Source organism: Salmo salar, chromosome ssa21 (genome assembly GCF_905237065.1).
Source record: "Salmo salar chromosome ssa21, Ssal_v3.1, whole genome shotgun sequence".
NCBI lineage: Eukaryota > Metazoa > Chordata > Actinopteri > Salmoniformes > Salmonidae > Salmo > Salmo salar.
This window is the reverse complement of record NC_059462.1, coordinates 6,168,480-6,192,251: the sequence shown is the minus strand read 5'-3', so window position 1 is coordinate 6,192,251 and position 23,772 is coordinate 6,168,480. Positions and strand designations below refer to the sequence as shown.

At 41.9% G+C, this 23,772-nt stretch overlaps 1 protein-coding gene across 2 annotated transcripts in view; it reads left to right on the top strand.

The window, feature by feature from the left end:
- The window catches only part of mlphb (melanophilin b), a 157,408-nt gene that overhangs the window by 9,696 nt on the left and 123,940 nt on the right, over positions 1–23,772 (top strand). For both annotated transcript variants that reach the window (XM_014163857.2, XM_014163856.2), the window contains exon 2: positions 18,446–18,617. In XM_014163857.2, coding sequence (XP_014019332.1) covers positions 18,490–18,617 — 128 coding nt within the window. In that variant the 5' untranslated portion in view covers positions 18,446–18,489. The remainder of the gene's footprint in view (positions 1–18,445; positions 18,618–23,772) is intronic.

Below are 23,772 nucleotides of genomic sequence, written 5' to 3'. Positions count from 1 at the left end.
GGCCAGGGGAGTGGGCAAGGTTCGTGCCATGGGCCGAAATGGCTCAGAACTCTTCGCGCCACTCCTCCACCAACATGTCACCATTCCAATGTGTGTTGGGTTATCAGCCGGTCCTGGGGCCATGGCATCAGAGCCAGACGGAGGCCCCTGCGGTGGAGGAATGGGTTCAGCGCTCAAGGGAGACCTGGAACGCTGTGCAGGAATCCCTGGAACGAGCCAGGGAGCGACAAAAAGCGAGCGCTGACCGGCACCGCAGCGAGGCCCCCGTGTTCACCCCAGGGGAGAGAGTCTGGCTCTCGACCCGGAACCTGCCCCTCCGCCTGCCCTGCCGGAAGCTGGGTCCGCGGTTTGTGGGGCCATTTAAAGTCCTGAGGAGAATAAACGAGGTGTGTTACAGATTACAACTTCCTTCTTATTATCGTATTAACCCCTCGTTTCATGTGTCTCTCCTCAGGCCGGTGGTAGCTGGTCCGCTGCAGGAAAATGAGGTACGGGAGGTCCCTCCACCCCCCCTGGACATCGGGGGGCCCCCGGCGTACACAGTCCGGTCCATCTTGGACTCCAGACGCCGGGCGAGGGGCCTGCAGTACCTCGTGGACTGGGAGGGGTACGGCCCGGAGGAGAGGTGCTGGGTACCGGTGGAGGACATACTGGACCCAGCGCTCATCCGGGAGTTCCACAGCCTCCATCCGGATCGCCCTGCGCCTCGCCCTCCGGGGCGTCCTCGAGGCCGGCGTCGGCGCGCTGCGGGAGCCGCGCGTCAGGGGGGGAGTACTGTCACGACAGTGACAGATGGTGGCGCCCCTCCTCGGCCGGGCGGAGCTCGGCGGTCGTCGTCGCCGGCCTACTAGCTACCATCGATCCCTTTTTGTTTCACTTTCGTTTGGTTAGGTCTAGGTAGGCACGCACCTGTTTTGGGTTAGTCATTAGTAAGGGGGGGTTATTTAGGTTAGCGTAGGATGTATGTGGTTGTACGTGATTGTGTTGCTTGTCCGGGTTTTTGTGCGAAAAGAACGTGTACTGAGTTTTCCTTCTGCCAGTGGTTTATTTTATTTGTGTACACCACCGCAGAATCTTTAAGGGCTGCGCCCCTATACTTTGTCGACCACATACAGTGCTTCAAATAAAGAAGTGTGGTCACGAACTTTCTGTCTCCTGCGCCTGACTCTACCTCTCCTGTTGTTCCTCGAGCCAGCCCGTGACAATTATTTAACTCGGCAAGTCAGTTAAGAACAAATTCTTATTTACAATGATGGCCTACCAGGGAACAGGGAGGCCTCTTTGGTTAAATCAGCACTGGGCGAAAAGGTTTCAGATCAGGGGAAATCTTTTCATGACACATTTTCAATATTCTGGAGAATACAGACCCTTTCCAATGCATATTTAGAGTTTTGTGGATTTGCACCATATTCTGACAACTTCTGAATCCAGATTTGTCTTTTAGACATACACTGCCGTTCAAAAGTTTGGGGTCACTTAGAAATGTCCTTGTTTTTGAAAGAAAAGCATATTTTTTTGTCCAATAAAATAACATCAAATTGATCAGAAATACAGTGTAGACATTGTTCAGGTTGTAAATGACTATTTTAGCTGGAAACGGCAGATTTTTGATGGAATATCTAGATAGGCGTATAGAGGCCCATTATCAGCAACCATCACTCCAGTGTTCCAATGGCACGTTGTGTTAGCTAATCCAATTTTATCATTTTAAAAGGCTAATCAATCATTAGAAAACCCTTTTACAATTATGTTAGCACAGCTGAAAACTGTTGTATTGATTAAAGAAGAAATAAAACTGTCCGCCTTTAGACTAGTTGAGTATCTGGAGCATCAGCATTTGTGGGTTCTATTACAGGCTCAAAATTGCCAGAAACAAAGACTTTCATCTGAATCTAGTCAGGCTATTCTTGTTCTGAGAAATGAAGGCTATTCCATGCGAGAAATTGCTAAGGATCTGAAGATCTCGTACAACGCTGTGTACTACTCCCTTCACAGAATTGCGCAAACTGGCTCTAACCAGAATAGAAAGAGGAGTGGGAGGCCCCGGTGCACAACTGAGCAAGAGGACAAGTACATTAGTGTCTAGTTTGAGAAACAGATGCCTCAAGTCCTCAATGTGCAGCTTCATTAAATAGTACCCGCAAAACACCAGTCTCAACATCAACAGTAAAGAGGCGACTCCGGGATGCTGGCCTTCTGGGCAGAGTTCCTCTGTAACATGTCTGTGTTCTTTTGCCCATCTTAATCTTTTGTTTTTATTGGCCAGTCTGAGATATGGCTTTTTCTTTGCAAATCTGCCTAGAAGGCCAGCATCCCGGAGTTGCCTCGTCACTGTTGACGTTGAGACAGTGGGTACTATTTTCAAGTCACGGGTCCACCGAAACATGCCCAAACCGTGCTTCTTTACACTCGCCCGCTTAACCTTGAAGCCAGCCGCACCAATGTGGTGGAGGAAACACCGTTCAACTGACGACCGAGGTCAGCCTGCAGGCGCCCGGCCCGCCACAAGGAGTTGCTAGAGCGCAATGAGCCAAGTAAAGCCTCCCCCCCTGCCAAACCCTCCCCTAACCCGGACGACGCTGGGCCAATTGTGCGCTGCCCTATGGGACTCCCAATCACAGACGGTTGTGATACAGCACGGGATCTAACCCGGGTCTGTAGTGATGCTTCTGACCGCTACACATGGCTATGCATGTATCATCTTGAAATTATACTGTGCAGTAGACTTAAACTATAAAAAGTACAAAAACTGTTTCGAATACCAAACATTCATTAGAGGCTTAAGTAATGCTGTATTCCATCTTTCGCTGAATTTATTCAAATAAATGTAAATTTTCTTTCATGAATAAGCCATTATAAATGCTTATGTTTTTAAATGATGAAATGCTTATTTAGCCTAATAAAACCTAAATATACTATAAATAACTAGTTTATTATAGCATTAGACTACTGTCTGTTCACTCCTCAGATGAAATGAATTGCCCAATTCCTTGGAGGCCTTACACTGCTGTAGTCCAGAATGCTGCTATTAAACTCAGATTTTTTACACAATCTGTTGGGATTTATCACCACCTTAATGGTAGCAATTCAAAAATACTGCCAACTATATGACTGGTTTGGCATGGGGATACAGTGGATATGTGTGGTTATACAACGGGTATGTCTAATCCTGGATGCTGATTGGTTAAAGCCGCATTCCAGCTGGTGTTTACTCCACAAGTTACCACTGGCTAAGTTTATGATGTTGAAATGGCTATTTACTCTGTTCCATCTGACTGTGCAATCCACTGTCTCATCGGCTCAGCCAGGCAAATAATATACTAGATCTACACTGTCAGGAGTCGGGACGAGACAGCCAAGCTGGCAGCTTTTCTCAGCCAATCGAAATCATGAATCAGCATCATTTTTATGGATATATACAATGAAATGCCAATAGAAAAACACGAAATGCAGGTAGTCTGCTGTCATTCCAGCTTCAGTTTGAAGTGATTGTGTTAGCTGTGTAGTTGGCTATCTCTTCTGAACAGTGGCCTGGCAAGAGGGCAAATGTTCTATGCCAGGTGAAATCGCTCATTGTTATGGATGTATCCCAGAAAATCAATAGAAAACAGCTTAACTTCTTGGTGACAGGGGGCAGTATTCAGAAATTCATATGAATATGTGCCCAAATTAAACTGCCTACTTCTCGGGCCCAGAAGATAGGATATGCATATTATTAGTAGATTTGGATAGGAAACACTCTGAAGTTGCTAAAACTGTTTGAATGATGTCTGTGAGTATAACAGAACTCATATGGCAGGCAAAAACCTGAGAAAAAAATCCAACCAGGAAGTGACTTGTAGTTCTATCTAATCCCTGTTCAAACTACAGTGTCTGTGGGGTCATTTTGCACTTCCTAAGGCTTCCATTGGCTGTCAACAGCCTTTAGAAACTTGTTTCATCCGTCTACTGTTACTGGGCAGAGAATAGGAGCTCAGTCAATCAGTGGACTGCATGGGACAAGTGAGTTGTTTACTGTGCAGGCACGTTGGAGCGCCTCTCCTTCTTTTTCCTCTGTAATGAATACGCTATTGTTCGGTTGGAATATTATCAACGTTTTATGTTAAAGACCCTAAGGATTGATTGTAAACACAGACATGTTTCTATGAATGGTAATGGAACTATTTGACTTCATCTCTGGTTCTGCGCTTTCGCGTTATCCCTTTGGATTAGTGACCTGAACGCGCGAACAAAACGGAGGTATTTGGACATAAATATGGAGTATTTCGAACAAAAATAACATTTCTTGTGGAAGTGGGAGTCCTAGTAGTGCATTCCGATGAAGATCAGCAAAGGTAAGGGAAGATTTATAATACCAATTCTGAGTTTAGTTGACTCCAGAACTTGGCGGGTAACTGTATAGCTTGCTTTGATGGCTGAGCTCTGTACTCAGAGTATTGAAAAATGTGCTTTCGCCAAAAAGCTATTTTAAAATCTGACACAGCGGTCGCATTAAGGAGTTTATGATGAGTATTTTTGTAAATTGATGTGGTCATTCACCGATGGTTTTGGTGGGAATACATTTTCTGAACATCACGCGCCAATGTAAAATGGGGTTTATGGATATAAATATGAACTTTATCGAACAAAACATAGATGTATTTTGTAACATTGAGTCCTGGGAGTATCATCTGATGAAGATCATCAAAGGTTAGTGATTCATTTTAGCTGTATTTCTGGTTTTTGTGACGCCTCTCCTTGCTTGGAAAATGGCTGTGTGGTTTTTCTTGTCAAGGTGATGTCCTAACATAATCTAATGATTTGCTTTCGCTGTAAAGCCTTTTTGAAATCGGACACTGTGGTTAGATTAAGGAGAATCTTATCTTTAAAATGGAGTATAATACTTGTATGTTTGAGAAATTCGAATTATGAGATTTTTGTTGTTTTGAATTTTCCGCCCTGCTATTTCACTGGCTGTACCACAGGTGGGACGCTAGCGTCCCACATAGCCCATACTAGTTAACTTCTATGGGCTAGGTGGGACGCTAGCGTTCCACCAGCGGGACACAGCCAGTGAAATATCAGGGCGGAAAATTCAAAAACAACAAAATGTTATAATTCAAGTTTCTCAAACATACAACTATTTTACACCATTTTAAAGATAAACTTCTCGTTAATCTAACCACATTGTCCGATTTCAAAAAGGCTTTACAGCGAAAGCAAAACATTAGATTATGTTAGGAGAGTACATAGACACAAATTATCACACAGCCATTTTCCAAGCAAGGACATGTGTCAATAAAATCCAAAACACAGCTAAATGAAGCACTAACCATTGATCTTCATCAGATGACACTCCTAGGTCATTATGTTACACATTACATGTATGTTTTTTGTTCGAAAACAGCATTTTATATTGGCGCGTGATGTTCAGAAAATGTATTCCCACCAAAACCACCGGTGAATGTGCACATCAATTTACAAAAATACTCATCATAAACGTTGACAAAATATATAACAATTATTTTAAGAATTATACATAGACTACCCCTGGATGCAACTGCTGTGTCAGATTTTAAAATAGCTTTACGGAGAAAGCACATTTTTCAATATTCTGAGTACATAGCTCAGCCATCACGGTGAGCTATTCAGACACCCGCCAAGTTCGAGGCAACCTAAACTCAGAATTAGTATTAGAAATATTGCTGATCTTCGTCAGAATGCACTCCCAGGACTGCTACTTCCACAAGAAATGTTGTTTTTGTTCGAATTAATCCATATTTATGTACAAATACCTCCGTTTTGTTTGTGTGTTCAGGTCACTATCCAAAGGGTAACGCGCAAGCGCGGAACGAGAGACAAAGTCAAAATGTTCCATTACTGTACTTAAAAGCATGTCAAACGCTGTTTAAAATCAATCTTTATGGTATTTTTTACGTAAAATTGCGATAATATTCCAACCGGACAATAGCATATTCATTCAAGAAGAAAAGGGAGGGGCGTGCTCGCGGGACCGAGCATATCCAATCCCTTTGTTGCCAGGCAGACCACTCAGTAACTGAGCTCCTATTATCTGCCCAGTGACAGAAAGTGGTTTCAGCATTTTCCTGAAGGCTTTAGACAGCCAATGGAAGCCTTAGGAAGTGCAACGTCACCCCACAGACACTGCAGCTTCGATAGAGAATCAAAACTACACTTCTCAGACTTTCCACTTCCTGCTTGGAATTTTCTCAGGTTTTTGCCCGCCATATGAGTTCTGTTATACTCACAGACACCATTCAAACAGTTTTAGAAACTTCAGATCGTTTCTATCCAAATCTACTAATAATATGCATATTCTAGTTTCTGGGCCAGAGTAGTAACCTGTTTAAATTGGGTACGTTTTTCATCCGGCCATGAAAATACTGCCCCCTAGCCCAGACAGGTTAAACAAACACAAATGCAGCTACTTTGATGTTATTATGGCTGCACTGTTTGACATGACTGTGTCAGCCAAAGTTGGCTAGCTAGCAAGTAAGGGATAATAACGTTGCCAGCCATCATGGTAATGTAACATTTATAACGAAGACATCTCAACATAAATGTTTCAGACGAGACTGCGTGAATCAGGCCTTCATGGTCGAGTTTCTGCAAAGAAACCACTACTAAAGGAAACCAGTAAGAAGAAGAGACTTGCTTGGGCCAAGAAACTCGAGCAATGGACATTAGATCAGTGGAAATCTGTCCTTTGGTCTGATGAGTCCAAATTTGAGATGTTTGGTTCCAACCGCCGTTTTTTTTGTGAGACGCAGAGTAGGTGAACAGATGATCTCCACACGTGTGGTTCCCACTGTGAAGCATGGAGGAGGAGGTGTGATGGTGTGGGGGTGCTTTGCTGGTGACACTGTCTGTGATTTATTTGGCTACCACAGCATTCTGCAGCGATTCACCATCCCATCTGGTTGGCGCTTAGTGGGACTATCATTTGTTTTTCAACCGGACAATGACCCAAAACACACCTCCAGGCTGTGTAAGGGCCATTTGACCAAGAAGGAGATTGATGGTGTGCTGCATCAGATGACCTGGCCTCCACAATCACCCGACCTCAACCCAATTGACATGGTTTGAGATGAGTTGTACCAGAGAGTGAAGGAAAAACAGCCAACAAGTGCTCAGCATATGTGGGAACTACTTCAAGACTGTTGGAAAAGCATTCCTCATGAAGCTGAGAGAATGCCAAGAGCGTGAAAACCTGTCATCAAGGCAAAGGGTGGCTACTTTGAAGAATCCAAAATATAACATCACTTTTTTGGTTACTACATGATTCCATATGAGTTATTTCATAGTTTTGATGTCTTCACTATTATTCTACAATGGAGAAAAACCCCTGAATGAGTAGGTGTGTCCAAACTTTTGACTGGTACTGTATGTCAATCATTATTTTAATATGTAACCACACCCGTGCCAATATTTCCTACAAACACCGGCTTCCCGGGAATTATCACTTAAATACATGAGGCTGCACTGTATTGGGAGAAGGCAACTTAGCAAGACTTCTAAACTAAGTGTTGGATTGCTTGAATGATTATGCTTTTGACAATTACAAAAAAAACGTAATGCCCACCTCCCTACTGAACATTAAACTCAAGATGAATACATTTCATTTGTCATTCACAAATGGGTTTAAATAACATTGCAACACAATATGAATACCATAAATATGATTGCATTCAAAGCATTTCAAATGTATACATCTCCGGTGGGGCTATCTATCCCTCACCAAGTGATGAGGAAAAGGGAAATATAGGATGGGTAGGCCTAATGTTGCATAATTCTAGAGTGTGACAGGCTCCCCTGATAATATGTATTTTATGTACCTTGTTTACGTTGGCTGTTTAGTCAGTCCAAGGAACTGGTTCAGGTAAAATGGAGGCAAAGTGGACAAAAATGAAAGAGCCCCCAAGTCCTCCACTCAATTTCGGTTATTTGGTAACCCAGCGCTGGGTAAATATTGTGTGAATAACCCAACATGTTGTGTTGTTGGAATTACTCAAACATAGGTTAATTTAACCATCAGTTGGGTATTTTTTACTTTCATGCTTGGTTGATCTAGCAGCTATGTCTTTTTGAATGTAATCCTTAGGTTATTTTCAGAAGTGTCTTATTAGGGGTGTGGCTTTCAGATAGATCTCATTGGCCACCCATGAGAGTAAATGTGACCGACCGGCTCGAATCGGCCTTATGTAGAAAAATTTGAAAATTTTTTTTTACATTGGATAAATGTAGACACTCAGAGCTAGGGTTGCACATTTTGGGGAATATTCAGAGGTGGAAACTTTCCGTGGGATTTAACGAGAATATATGGGAATATATGCAAATTAATATTAATACTATTTAAATGTAGATGTTTTTTTGCATTGGATATATTTACCATATCATATGGAGACAGAAACATTACCCTTTTACCTTATCATAAGTAGACAGAATTGCAAATTATTAAATCCTTTCAATAGAAATTTTAAAAAACAATTTAGTTACAAATTGAACTTTGACCCTTCATATGGGATGATTTCACTGAAAAACAAAAGAAAGGGAATATTGAAGGATCCCCAATGATCCATCGGATCTCCCAAAAACATTTTCAACATACATCTGTAAAATGATAGTCTAGAAACTAATGCTTTGGTTGTCTTCCTCTCAGGCTTCCATGTCTTCTCCCTGGACCTCCTCAATGTCCACCTCTTGAACATCAGACTCTGAGGCCTCATCTTCACTGTCATTTTCCAACCTTGTGGAGGATGGCTCGTTGTCAGTCTCAAAAAGCCTCAAATTTGCCTGGATGGCCACCAATATTTCAACCCTGGTATTGGTCAGCCTGTTGCGTGCTTTGGTGTGTGTGTTCCCAAACAAGGACCAGTTGCGCTCTGAGGCGGCTGATGTTGGTGGGATTTGGAGGATAATGGAGGCAACAGGGGAAAGAGCCTCAGATCCACAAAGTTGCTTCCACCAAGTGGCTGATGAGATATATTGGCACGACTGCCATGTTGCATCTCCATCCCAAAGCCCTTGCTTGGAAGTGTACTTCGCCAGACTGCCAAGAACCTTGCCCTCATCTAGACAAAGGTGACGAGACACGGTAGTGATGACACCATAGGCCTTGTTGATCTCTGCACCAGACAGGATGCTCTTGCCAGAATACTTGGGGTCCAACATGTACGCTGCGGTGTGTATGGGCTTCAGGCAGAAGTCTTAAAGCTTTTTGATGTATTTCAGAACTGCAGTTTCCTCTGCTTGGAGCAACAGTGACGTGGGCAGGACAGTACAGATTTCCTCTCGTACATCTGCAAGGAGAGTCTGAACATCAGACAGGATGGCATTGTCTCCCTCAATCCGTGCAATGGCTACTGCTATAGGTTTCAGGCTGCTTACCACTCTCCCAAAATACATCATCCAAGAGGAGCCTCTTGATGGGGCAAACTGTGATATGGCCATTTCTTGGAGAGACTCCTTCCCCTCCAGGAGACTGTCAGACATGATGACAACATCACCCCAACGGGTGTTGCTGGGCAGCTTCAATGTGGGCAGCTTCTTATTCTTCTCACTTTGCTTGGTGAGGTAGATTGCTGCTAAAACTTGATGACCCTTCACATACCTAACCATTTTCTTGGCTCTTTTGTAGTGTGTATCCATTGTTTTCAGTGCCATGATGTGCTTGAGGAGTAGATTCAATGCATGAGCAGCACAGCAAATGGGTGTGATGTGAGGGTAGGACTCCTCCACTTTGGACCAAGCAGCCTTCATGTTCGCAGCATTGTCTATCACCAGTGCAAATACCTTCTGTGGTCCAAGGTCATTGATGACTACCTTCAGCTCATCTGCAATGTAGAGACCGGTGTGTCTGTTGTCCCTTGTGTCTGTGCTCTTGTAGAATACTGGTTGAGGGGTGGAGATGATGCAGTTAATTATTCCTTGCCCACCAACATTCGAACACCCATCAGAGATGATTGCAATACAGTCTGCTTTCTCTATGATTTGCTTGACCTTCACTTGAACTCTGTTGAACTCTGGATCCAGCAAATGAGTATATAAAGCATGTCTGGTTGGAGGGGTGTATGCTGGGCAAAGAATATTCAGAAATCTCTTCCAATACACATTGCCTGTGAGCATCAGAGGTGAACCAGTTGTATACACAGCTCGAGCAAGACATTCATCAGTATTTCTCTGACTACATTCCTCCATTGAGTCAAAAGAACTACTGATTCCAGGAGGACCATGAGCTGTTGCTATCAATAAGGTGTCTGATTCATCATTTTCACCTCGAATAGAAGTAGAGGGACTTTTGTCAGAGGTTGCTTGTTGTGAGCACTGAGGGAACTTTATGCACTTGGCGAGATGATACTGCAGCTTTGTTGCATTCTTCACATATGATTTGGCACAGTATTTGCAAATGTGCACAGCTTTTTCTTCTACATCAGCTGCAGTGGAATGTCTACCCACACATCAGATAATGCCCGTGGCATTTTCCTGTAAATACTAGAAATAAAAAAATAAAAAATATATACAATTCCATGAACAGATAAATAGTTAAGCAGTTCGATTAATTAACTAATTTGTAAGATAAATGTTTTAAAATGAAACATGTATGGAAACAGGTTAATTAACACTCCTCAGTTAGCAGGCTCAAGCAAGCTAAAAACCACATGCTAGCAAAAACTAACTAACAAGTTCGAAATGATTTAAAAACACTGCTGTTTTAAAAAATATATATATTTTACCTTTATTTAACTCAAATCAAATCAAAGTTTATTTGTCATGTGCTTCGAATACAACAGGTAAAGTAAAATGCTTACTTACAGGCTCTAACCAATAGTGCATAAAAGGTATTAGGTGAACAATAGGTAAGTAAAGAAATAAAAACAACAGTAAAAAGACAGTGAAAAACAGTAGCGAGGCTATATACAGTAGTGAGGCTATAAAAGTAGCGAGGCTACATACAGACACCGGTTAGTCAGGCTGATTGAGGTAGTATGTACATGTAGGTATGGTTAAAGTGACTGCATATATGATGAACAGAGAGTAGCAGTAGCGTAAAGAGGGGTTGGCGGGTGGTGGGTGGTGGGACACAATGCAGATAGCCTGGTTAGCCAATGTGCGGGAGCACTGGTTGGTCGGGCCAATTGAGGTAGTATGGACATATGTACATGAATGTATAGTTAAAGTGACTGTGCATATATGATAAACAGAGAGTAGCAGCAGTGTAAAAGAGGTGTTGGGGGGGGGGGCACACGATGCAAAAAGTCCGGGTAGCCATTTGATTACCTGTTCAGGAGTCTTATGGCTTGGGGGTAAAAACAGTTGAGAAGCCTTTTTGTCCTAGACTTGGCACTCCGGTACCGCTTGCCAAGCGGTAGTAGAGAGAACAGTCTATGACTGGGGTGTCTGTGGTTTTTGTCAATTTTTAGGGCCTTCCTCTGACACCGCCTGGTGGAGAGGTCCTGGATGGCAGACAGCTTAGCCCCAGTGATGTACTGGGCCGTACGCACTACCCTCTGTAGTGCCTTGCGGTCGGAGGACGAGCAATTGCCGTACCAGGCAGTGATGCAACCAATCAGGATGCTCTCGATGTTGTAGCTTGGCAAGTCAGTTAAGAACAAATTCTTATTTTCAATGACGGCTTAGGAACAGTGGGTCCACTGCCTTGTTCAGGGGCAGAACAACATTTTTTTGACCTTCTCAGCTCAGGGATTCGATCTTGCAACCTTTCGGTTGCTAGTCCAACGCTCTAAACACTAGGCTACCTGCCGCCCCATAGGCTACTATTTACTAGTTAACAAAAAATGATATATGTCATATATATTCACCCCACCCAGTATTGTAATCAAAACTTACCAGAAAGCATGTAGTCCTTGGCTCAGACAGTGCAGTAGTGTGGGCTCAATAGCATCTCATTAGTGTGCAAGAGCTTGAGAATCAGCTGTACATGTGATGGAAAAGTGCACTGCACATGTGATGGAAGAATGCACTGGGCATGCAGAGGGTTGCAATTCCATTGAATTGGGGATAGTTTAACCTCTTGACGGTCGCCTAGGATAGGGGGCGCTACAGCGATTTTTGAAAAGAATTCGTGCCCATTTTAAACGGCCTCCTACTCAAACTCAGAAGCTAGGATATGCATATAATTAATACTTGTGGATAGAAAACACCCTAAAGTTTCTAAAACTGTTTGAATGGTGTCTGTGAGTATAACAGAACTCATATGGCAGTCAAAACCCCGAGACCGATCGTAACAGGATGTGGAATTCTGAATTGCGGACTCAACTTCACCACTTTGCCTGTAATTCACACAGTGAGCAATTATTCATTGAGCACTTCCTATTGCTTCCACTAGATGTCCCCAGTCTTTACAAAGTGGTTTGAGTCTCCTACTGTGAAAACTGACTGAGTGAGACGCTGTGGAAAGTGGTCACATGAGGAGGGCCATCACCATTATGACGCCGGCGCCCCTGGCTACCCTCCCCTTTCGAAACGTTTAGAAAGACAATTGCAATCGTCCCCCTTGAATCTTATTGGAGCTCTGGTTGAAAAAGGCCCTAAAGATTTATGTTATACAACGTTTGACATGTTTGAACGAACCTAAATAATAAAAAAAAATGCATTTTATTGAAAGAGTAGTCCGGCGGCCGACGGAGCTTTTGGTGCAGCCTTCAGAACGCGCTAACAAGAACAAGCTATTGGGACGTAAAGGATGAACTTTTTTGAACGAAAATACATTTGTTGTGGACCTGGGATTCCTGGAAGTGCTTTCTGCTAAAGATAATCAAAGGTAAGGGATTATTGACAATAGTATACAAGAGTAGATTTGATATGCGATTGTTCCAAGATGGCGCTGACCTGTAACGGTAGCCTATTTTTCTGAGTATCGCATCCCCTTTTATCGCAAAGTGTGATTACCCAGTAAAGTTATTTTTATATCTGGCATTGCAGGTGCTTTCAAGAGATGCTAATCTATAAATCTTAGAATGACAATATTATATTTTTAAAATGTTTTCGAATAGTAATTTAGTAAATTGTAGCGCTGTTTCACCGGACGCATTTGAGGGAAAATAGTTAGTCAACGTTACGCGCCGATGTAAAATGCTGTTTTTATATATAAATATGAACTTTATTGAACAAAAGAATGCATGTATTGTGTAACATGATGTCCTAGGTGTGTCATCTGATGAAGATTGTCAAAGGTTAGTGCTGCATTTAGCTGTTTTTTGGTTATTTGTGATGCATGTGGTTGGTTGGAAAATGGCTATGTGGCTACTTTTACGATATACTCCTCTAACATAATCTAAGGTTTTGCTTTTGCTGTAAAGCCTTTTTGAAATCGGACAGTGTGGTTAGATTCAGGAGAGGTGTATCTATAAAACGATATAACATAGTCCTATATTTGAAAAAAATATATATTAAATTTTGTTATCCTGTTAGGGCTAGGGGGCAGTATTGACACGGCTGGATAAAAAACATACCCGATTTAATCTGGTTACCACTCCTACCCAGTAACTAGAATATGCATATACTTATTACATATGGATAGAAAACACCCTAAAGCTTCTAAAACTGTTTGAATGGTGTCTGTGAGTATAACAGAACTCAAAGGGCAGGTCAAAACCTGAGAGATTCCTTTACAGGAAGTGGCCTGTCTGACCATTTCTGGAAATTCTTTGCCATCTCTATCGTTTACTAAGGATCTCTGCTCTAACGTGACACTTCCTACGTCGTCCATAGGCGCTCAGAGCCCGGGAAAAACCTGAATGTCGTCATCCCAGCCCCAAGCTGAAACACATTATCGCCTTTCTCAAGTGGCCGATCAAGGGACTCTGGGCTTAGGCGCGTGACCTGACTGCCCCCGTCTTTGTGATTTTTTTCCTCTGTTTGCCGAAAAGGAGATTCCCGGTTGGAATATTATCGCTTTTCTACGAGAAAAATGGCATAAAAATTGATTTTAAACAGCGGTTGACATGCTTCGAAGTACGGTAATGGAATATTTAGAATTTTTTTGTCACGAATTGCGCCATGCGCGCGACCCTTCTTTACCATTTCGGATAGTGTCTGGAACGCACGAAACAAAACGCCGCTATTCGGATATAACGATGGATTATTTTGGACCAAACCAACATTTGTTATTGAAGTAGCAGTCCTGGGAGTGCATTCTGACGAAGACAACAAAAGGTAATCAAACTTTTATTATAGTAAATATGATTATGGTGAGTGCTAAACTTGCCGGGTGTCTAAATAGCTAGCCCGTGATGCCTGGGCTATGTACTTAGAATATTGCAAAATGTGCTTTCACCAAAAAGCTATTTTAAAATCGGACATATCGAGTGCATAGAGGAGGTCTGTATCTATAATTCTTAAAATAATTGTTATGCTTTTTGTGAACGTTTATCGTGAGTAATTTAGTAAAATGTTAGCGAATTCCCCGGAAGTTTGCGGGGGTATGCTAGTTCTGAACGTCACATGCTAATGTAAAAAGCTGGTTTTTGATATAAATATGAACTTGATTGAACAAAACATGCATGTATTGTATAACATAATGTCCTAGGGTTGTCATCTGATGAAGATCATCAAAGGTTAGTGCTGCATTTAGCTGTCTTCTGGGTTTTTGTGACATTATATGCTAGCTTGAAAAATGGGTGTCTGATTATTTCTGGCTTGGTACTCTGCTGACATAATCTAATGTTTTGCTTTCGTTGTAAAGCCTTTTTGAAATCGGACAGTGTGGTTAGATTAACGAGAGTCTTGTCTTTAAATAGCTGTAAAATAGTCATATGTTTGAGAAATTGAAGTAATAGGATTTTTAAGGTTTTGAAAATCGCGCCACAGGCTGCAAGTGGCTGTTACGTAGGTGGGACGAATTCGTCCCGCCTAGCCCAGAGAGGTTATGCTAATAGGGATAGGATTTTTCGCTGGATGTCCGCTGGATGTCCGTTCCGCATACAGGACGAGCCCGACCAGGGGTTCACCAAAATATGCCACAAGACCTAGAATTATGTGTATCCCACATAAAATGGTTCACTGTTGAAAGCTAACTTTTTTGATGAATTTGAGCTAAATTCCCCAAATTCCCAGGCTTTACTACCCATGGAAAATTTCTGGAAAAATTCTGTCAATTTATCGGACAGTTTCTGACCCTTTGCAACCCTACTCAGAGCTACAAAATGTTATATCGTACACTCCAGTCGTTGCCAAAAGTTTTGAGAATGACACAAATATTAATTTTCACAAAGTCTGCTGCCTCAGTTTGTATGATGGCAATTTGCATATACTCCAGAATGTTATGAAGAGTGATCAGATGAATCGCAATTAATTGCAAAGTCCCTCTTTGCCATGCAAATAAACTGAATTCCCAAAAAACATTTCCACTGCATTTCAGCCCTGCCACAAAAGGACCAGCTGACATCATGTCAGTGATTCTCTCGTTAACACAGGTGTGAGTGTTGACGAGGACAAGGCTGGAGATCACTCTGTCATGCTGATTGAGTTCGAATAATAGACTGGAAGCTTCAAAAGGAGGGTGGTGCTTGGAATCATTGTTCTTCCTCTGTCAATCATGGTTACCTGCAAGGAAACACGTGCCGTCATCATTGCTTTGCACAAAAAGGGCTTCACAAGCAAGGATATTGCTGCCAGTAAGATCAACCATTTATCAGATCATCAAGAACTTCAAGGAGAGCGGTTCAATTGTTGTGAAGAAGGCTTCAGGGCGCCCTAGAAAGTCCAGCAAGCGCCAGGACCGTCTCTTAAAGTTGATTCAGCTGCGGGATCGGGGCACCACCAGTACAGAGCTTGCTCAGGAATGGCCGCAGGCAGGTGTGAGTGCATCTGCACGCACAGTGAGGCGAAGACTTTTGGAGGATGGCCTGGTGTCAAGAAGGGCAGCAAAGAACACACTTCTCTCCAGGAAAAACATCAGGGACAGACTGATATTCTGCAAAAGGTACAGGGATTGGACTGCTGAGAACTGGGGTAAAGTCATTTTCTCTTTCAATTGTTTGGGGCATCTGAAAAAAAGCTTGTCCAGAGAAGACAAGGTGAGCGCTACCATCAGTCCTGTGTCATGCCAACAGTAAAGCATCCTGAGACCATTCATGTGTGGGGTTGCTTCTCAGCCAAGGGAGTGGGCTCACTCACAATTTTGCCTAAGAACACAGCCATGAATAAAGAATGGTACCAACACATCCTCCGAGAGCAACTTCTCCTAACCATTCAGGAACAGTTTGGTGATGAACAATGCCTTTTCCAGCATGATGGAGCACCTTGCCATAAGGCAAAAGTGATGACTAAGTGGCTCTGGGAACAAAACATTGATATTTTGGGTCCATGGCCAGGAAACTCCCCAGACCTTAATCCCATTGAGAACTTGTGGTCAAGCCTCAAGAGGCGGGTGGACAAACAAAAACCCACAAATTCTGACAACCTCCAAGTATTGATTATGCAAGAATGGGCTGGCATCAGTCAGGATGTGGCCCATAAGTTAATTGACAGCATGCCAGGGCGGATTGCAGAGTTCTTGAAAAAGAAGGGTCAACACTGCAAATATTGACTCTTTGCATCAACTTCATGTAATAGTCAATGAAAGCCTTTGACACTTATGAAATGCTTGTAATTATTCTTCAGTATTCCATAGTAACATCTGACAAAACTATCTAAAGACACTGAAGCAGCAAACTTTGTGAAAATTAATATTTGTGTCATTCTCAAAACTTTTGGCCACAACTGTACAGTTGAAGAACAATGGGAAAGTAATTTTGCTTTGAAAGTTGATAAACTTGTAAACTCCCTTTTGAGAAAATTGTCTTTGAATGTTTTGGTACTACTACTGGAGAGCTCTTCTTTGTCTACACCCATTCAGCATCTCTTAAACTTTATCCCCACCCATCTCTTTAAGGGTTGGTCCGGGCGCTCTGTACTAACAGCAGTCAAGCACCCAAGCTAACTTGCTAGCTACTTCCAGACAAATGAGAGAACAGCACACTGAACATTACTTGCCCTAGCAGAGCTGGTTAGGCTGCTTTGTTATCTAGAGCGTTGGTGACTGCAACTGTGCAGTCAGATTGTCCGTTCGTAAATTCAGAGCATTTCACTCTGAGAGTTCAGAGCGCACAATGGACGCACAATCTGCGCACTGGCACACTCAGACGAGTATTTTGTTAAAACACGGAGCTAGGTAGGTAAACAATGAACCATAATCCCAACTCATGATGTTACTACCCTGCATGAATCTGCAGGTAGCTAACCAACCAGGTTCAATATTAGCTAGCTTTGTCAAGCTAATTTCTTTTAGATACAAAGAATAAGGTCATACATGTAATGTTAGCTAGCGAGCCAGCCAGCTAACGTTAGCTAGCTAACAGTACACCTTAACTTGAAATTAAACTACTTCCTGTCAATTTGAAATGTGTAATATCTGAAAATGTAGCTAGCTAGACTATAATGCACGTATACATCATGGATGGATGCATCTCCTGTGCCAAAAAAATGCATTTTGATAAAAGTAAAAAAAGTTTACGTTCAAACGGCTCTCCTGTGAAGAAGTTACTTGTGACATACGCCTAGTTTCCTGAAACGGATCACAAATGTCATTCCCATTCATCATGTTAAGTTTACATATAGCAAATGTAATTTGTCCTTAAAATGTTAAGCTTTTTACACATTCTTCTAGAATTTTACAAATGTATTACACGTTATAATAAGGTGGTATCTATCCCAACAATGGGATTTACATAGGCTTTTAGGGACCTCGTACACTTCTCTAAGCCTCATTGAACAACAAAAATGTCAATGTTCAACCTTAACGTGACAACTATACTACAGAACAGATGAACAGGAATGACATTTACTCTCACAGGTGGGTAAAAAGAACAATCTGAAAGCCACACCCCTACTAAACTACGCAACCAGTCTTCTGATCTGACACACTGGGTCATATTTCAATAACCCAGCACCAATAACCCAGTATCAACAATGGAACCTTTCTATTTTTAAAGAAAACAACTCAACTAAGTGACCCAACGCCTGCAAACCAGCAGTTGGGTCAACCAAACAACCCAGAATATTCCCTACCTCCCTCATGTTGATTTGTCAGTTACACTGTCTGCAAGCTTTTGTATTACTTTTGTTGCAATCGAAAAACAGACATTTTCATGACAAGAAGTGAATTTCAGCAAAGCTTGCAATTATTTTCTTTCTAAAATTGCTATAGCTTTACTACTCCATCCAGCTGTATCAAACATTTACTTTGGAACATCAAGTGTAGTGTTTTATGTAGTAGTTATTAGGGGATTTGGCTTTTCTTGGTTGAGTTGCTGTTCCATGTATTTTTTTGTTGTTGATGACACTGTCGTTTTGTATTATAATGGTTTTGAGTAAACATTTGTCTTGTGTCTTTTTGTTGCACTATGGTGGCAATCTAACTGGTTTTCTGTCCCACTTCTTGCAGTCCAATATAAAGCAGTGAATGGTCCCCGTGCGCCCAAGGTGACCATGATGCCTACCACCGCTGTGGGGAAGAAGCTGGATCTCTCCACACTGACAGAGGAGGAGGCCCAGCACGTGTTTCAGGTCGTCCAGAGAGACTTTGACTTGAGGAAGAAAGAGGAGGACAGACTGGGGTAGGCAAACCCCTTTTCATTTGATATATTATTGATCCTTTTGTTTTTCCTTTTATTTGAACATAGAGGTTTGTTGGTTCACAAAAAAACACATCTCTACTTTGTTGAAATGAAAGCAAACATTACCAAGAGCTGGACTCATACAAAAGGCAGGGGCTCTCTTATATGTTTCAATTTAAGAAGTGTGTTGTTTTTTTGTTGCCAAATTATTGGTTTGATTTCAGTATGTTATATTGAAGTAGTATGCAAATACTATGCATATTGGATCATATTTGCTATTAATCACTATTCTGTCTACCAGTGACTGATCTCGCCTAAGAATGAACAATGTCATATCTTAGTAACAATCTAATTGAGTTACTGGATATGTTGAAATGTCAGAGGTTTACTGCTCTGTGATTTGGAACAGCAACTTTAAAGCTCGCTTACCATGCAGGATCAATCAGTTATTCTTTATTCATTTCATGTCATTATTTTGATACATTTGACCATATCGGAGTCTATAGACATTACATAACATTTGAATAGGGATTATCATTCCACTTTGTTGAGGGAATCATTCTTTCTACCCAGAGAATAGCAGAGTTGGGTCCAGCTGACAAAGGCTACTTTTGAATATATCCACCATTGAATTTACACAGTGTGACCACGTAGATTAATAGTGTAGATTAGTGCAGATCTGGATATTTTGTTGGTTCAGACGGCTCTCTCTCCAGGAGACGTGTTAATCCGTCTCATTTTAATTGCAGTTTTCTGTAGACTGGGATTAGGAGTGACCTCAAGGTTCACATCAGAGTCAAATGCATTATACAGTACATACTTTCATACTTGTTGTTCCCTTAACTCCCTCTGGAGAGACACCCTAAGGCTTTTTGTTGATATTTGATGTCAACCAAGCGTGTTTGACTAACGTGAAATTAACTAAAACCTTGACGCCTGTGATGGCCTTTGATTTCAGGCAAGACCAAAATTGAATTGTTCAAATCCAATTTGATTTCCATGTTGATACAATGATAATCCTACAATGTTAACAAGATGTTAAAGCAATGTCCTTTCAACCTGTTTGTACCCAGTGGGTAGGCATGATAGTGAACACTGATAGTGGGCCTTTATATATCTAAGCTCTACTGGGATGCCTGGTAGTGAGCCACAGATCACATGACCTGTACTGTAGCCCAGCTGTGTAATGCCAGATAATTGGCACATTCCTGATGTCCCAGTGTGTTTTTCTCTGGTAGAGATGGAGTCTACTAGTCAGCTGATTGGGCAGTTCATGATATTATTCCATAAAGGCAAGGTTGCATGATCCAATTATGGTTTGACACTCACATTTGTTTCACTTGAAGGTTCACCTCACTTGTATGGTTTGGCATTAATTAAACAAAATATGTCAAACACCTTAGAACATTTTACAAAAATGCCCTCCTATATCATAACAAGCCAATCAATATTCTTTTACTTGTGGTAAGATGCATTGATTCTCATAGGAGTCAGGTCAGAGCTAGCAATGTTATGAAGAGCATTGACTCTCCCTTCTCACGCTGTGTGGGTTTCTAGGTAATGAGTCTCAGGACTATCTGTGCCATGCAGGAGTCAGCAGACAATGTGGACTATGTCCAGACTCCGGGAGGCACTGCTCGGCCTAGCCCGGCCATCACATGACTCTCTGGAGCGCCTCTAATGGTAGAGAGAGCGAAGCATGATGGGATGGGGATAATGGGACCTTCCCTGGCTGTGTCGTGGATTAGTTCTGCTGGGTCAAGTCTAAATCTTGCTCAACCAATATGCAGAATTGGACAAAGTTCCATGTAACCGCTAGGCCAGGGTCAGATTTGTTTTGATCCTTGTAAAGGTTAGGATCTGGGGTTGAATAATCGGTTAGTCAGTAGTTTTGAATCTAATGAACTACTAATTGCATGAATTTGTTACTCAAAGGGATGCACAGTGCTTATGATGTGTTCAAACGCCATGCAAAACGGATTTATGCAAAGGGTTTATGCAACGGTATTGACCTACCTTAGATTTTGCTTAATGCCTTACCTTTGTTTCTTTACCTCTACCAGTATGCAGATCCGAAACCAACCACTTGGATTTACACTTTTTGACATCACATCTAGGCCTATGATGGAGTATATACCATGTTGGATTCCTACGTGACTCCAGTTGATCAGCAAACAATCAATCCTGATCATCTGTGGATCACTATCACTTAATATAATTGTAGACAACGTGCTATGTCTGATCACACCAGAGGTATCCTACGAAGCAAGCTAGATCTACTCAGGGTTTTCTAAAGATAACCAGCTTCAATTAGCTTCACATTCCAGCTCCGACTTCATCCATACTATGACAGTGGATGTTGCTCGTCCGCCTGCCTCTGACTCTAGCAGATTTGTAACTACGCGTACATGTTGCACATTGCTAGTCGAAGGCCAAACTCTTCATTGAGACAATGTTGAAACATTAATCCAAGGGCGAATAAGTGCCACATTTTCATTTGTGCCGAAATCAAAATGAAAATAAAAGTTATCTTGCAAATTCAGCAGGCTATGGTGTGAAATAGGCTTTTAGAAGGGCTGTCTTTATTTTATTACTTATCAACTTTGGTGTACTTATCAATGCACAAGCACATTTACATTACATTTAGTCATTTAGCAGACGCTCTTATCCAGAGCGACTTACAGTAGTGAATGCATACATTTCATACTTTTTTTTTCTTTCCGTACTGGTCCCCCGTGGGAATCGAACCCACAACCCTGGCGTTGCAAACACCATGCTCTACCAACTGAGCACATCGATTTAATTATTTTATTAAGTCATCCAAAAGTGTTACTGTGCGTGAAGTTTAAAATACATTGTCATTACTAAATGTGTAATGGGATATATTTTAATACTAAAACATTTTAACACCATTTTTATTTATTAATAAAATATTAAATCGGGATGATGACGCAATCTTTGCAAGAGGGAGGGAATCTGATTTCATTGATCCTTAACTCATGGCTCAGTCATTTCATTCAGGGTAAGTGGAGTTCAGTGGCGGTCAGTGCCGTTTAAAATGAGCATGGCCTTATTTCTATTACAGCATATTGGATGACTCTCATTCATATTCCATTCACCCAGTTCAATGTAACAGCAATAGTTTTAGGCTACTACATGATACTCAAATATTCCCAATAACCATCATTAGGTTGCTACAATCTAGCCTATGAATGAAAGTGTACAACGTAGGTGAACACAGGTCGAGAGACAAATTTGTTGTGCGTTCTAAATGTTCTATTGCCATACTGGCTGGCAACGCTAACTTACAGTCACATCAAACAGTGCAGACAGAATAACAACAGTAGGTGCATTTGCATTTGTTTTAGCTGTTTTCTAGTGACATTTATTTGGATATAACCATACAATGAGCTAATGAGGCGCGATTTCGCCTGGCATAGAAAATGTGCTCTCTCGTCAGGAGAGTGTTGTGTCATAAGAGCTAGCCAACAACAGTTTACACAAACAATAATGTCATTATTAGTCCAACAGTTGCAAACGAGAGTTTCTATTGGACAAATTCAGGTATTTTTATCCCTGTTTCGTTCCGTTTGCTTCCGTTTAAGAAATGTTTTTCAACAGAATCGGAATGAATACACCCCTGATCACGCGTAAACAGAGTTCCATTTCATAACAGCCACATTGTATTCCTTCTTTTCCCTTCGCTTGTGGACTAAAATGCACAACAAATCAGCTGTATGTGACCAGGCGAGAGAACCTTTCCAAGCCAAACCTCTACAAACAGCCTACAATGTCATAGTCAGCATAGCTAATAGAACTAACATGTCGGTAAACCTGTTACAATCATGCAGTAATGTTAGTGTACAGTCAGTAAGCAGTTACAACGGCGAGCCCCGGTGGCAATAAATTAGTAATACCAAAAGCTTAACGTTATGTTGACTTGGAAGAGTTCCAGTGTTGTGTTGGAAAGTCATAGCATCCCTCTGTTTGAGCAGGGTGTTTCAGTAGGCTAAACAAGCTAGCCGCATTTGCTAGCTAAGTACAGTTGAAGTCGGAAGTTTACGTACACTTAGGTTGGAGTCATTAAAACTCGTTTTTCAACCACTCCACAAATTTCTTGTTAACAAACTATAGTTTTGGCAAGTCGGTTAGGACATTTACTTTGTGCGTGACACAAGTTATTTTTTCAACAATTATTTACAGACAGATTACCTGCAACATCGAGAGCATCCTGACCGGTTGCATCACTGCCTGGTACGGCAATTGCTCGGCCTCTGACCGCTAGGCACTTCAGAGGGTAGTGCGTACGGCCCAGTACCTCACTGGGGCAAAGCTGCCTGCCATCCAGGACCTCTACACCAGGCGGTGTCAGAGGAAGGCCCTGAAAATTGTCAAAGACTCCAGCCACCCTAGTTATAGACTGTTCTCTCTACTACCGCATGGCAAGCGGTACCGGAGTGCCAAGTCTAGGACAAAAAGGCTTCTCAACAGTTTTTACCCCCAAGCCATGAGACTCCTGAACAGGTAACCAAATGGTTACCCGGACTATTTGCATTGTGTGCCCTCCCCCGCTACTCTCTGTTTATCATGTATGCATAGTCACTTTAACTATACATTCATGTACATACTACCTCAATTGGCCTGACCAACCAGCGCTCCCGCACATTGGCTAGCCGGGCTATCTGCATTGTGTCCCTCCACCCGCCATACCCTTTTTTTACGTTACTGCTACTCTCTGTTCATCATATATGCATAGTCACTTTAACCATACCCACATGTACATACTACCTCAATAAGCCTGACTAACCGGTGTCTGTATATAGCCTTGCTACTCTTATTTTCAAATGTCTTTTTTCGCACTATTGGTTAGAGCCTGTAAGTAAGCATTTCACTGTAAGGTCTACACCTGTTGAATTCGGCGCACATGACGAATAAACTTTGATTTGATTATTTCACTTATAATTCACTATATCACAATTCCAGTGGGTCAGAAGTTTACATACACTAAGTTGACTGTGCCTTTAAACAGCTTGGAAAATTCCAGGAAATGATGTCATGGCTTTAGAAGCTTCTGATAGGTTAATTGACATCATTTTGAGTCAATTGGAGGTGTACCTGTGGATGTATTTCAAGGCCTACCTTCAAACTCAATGGC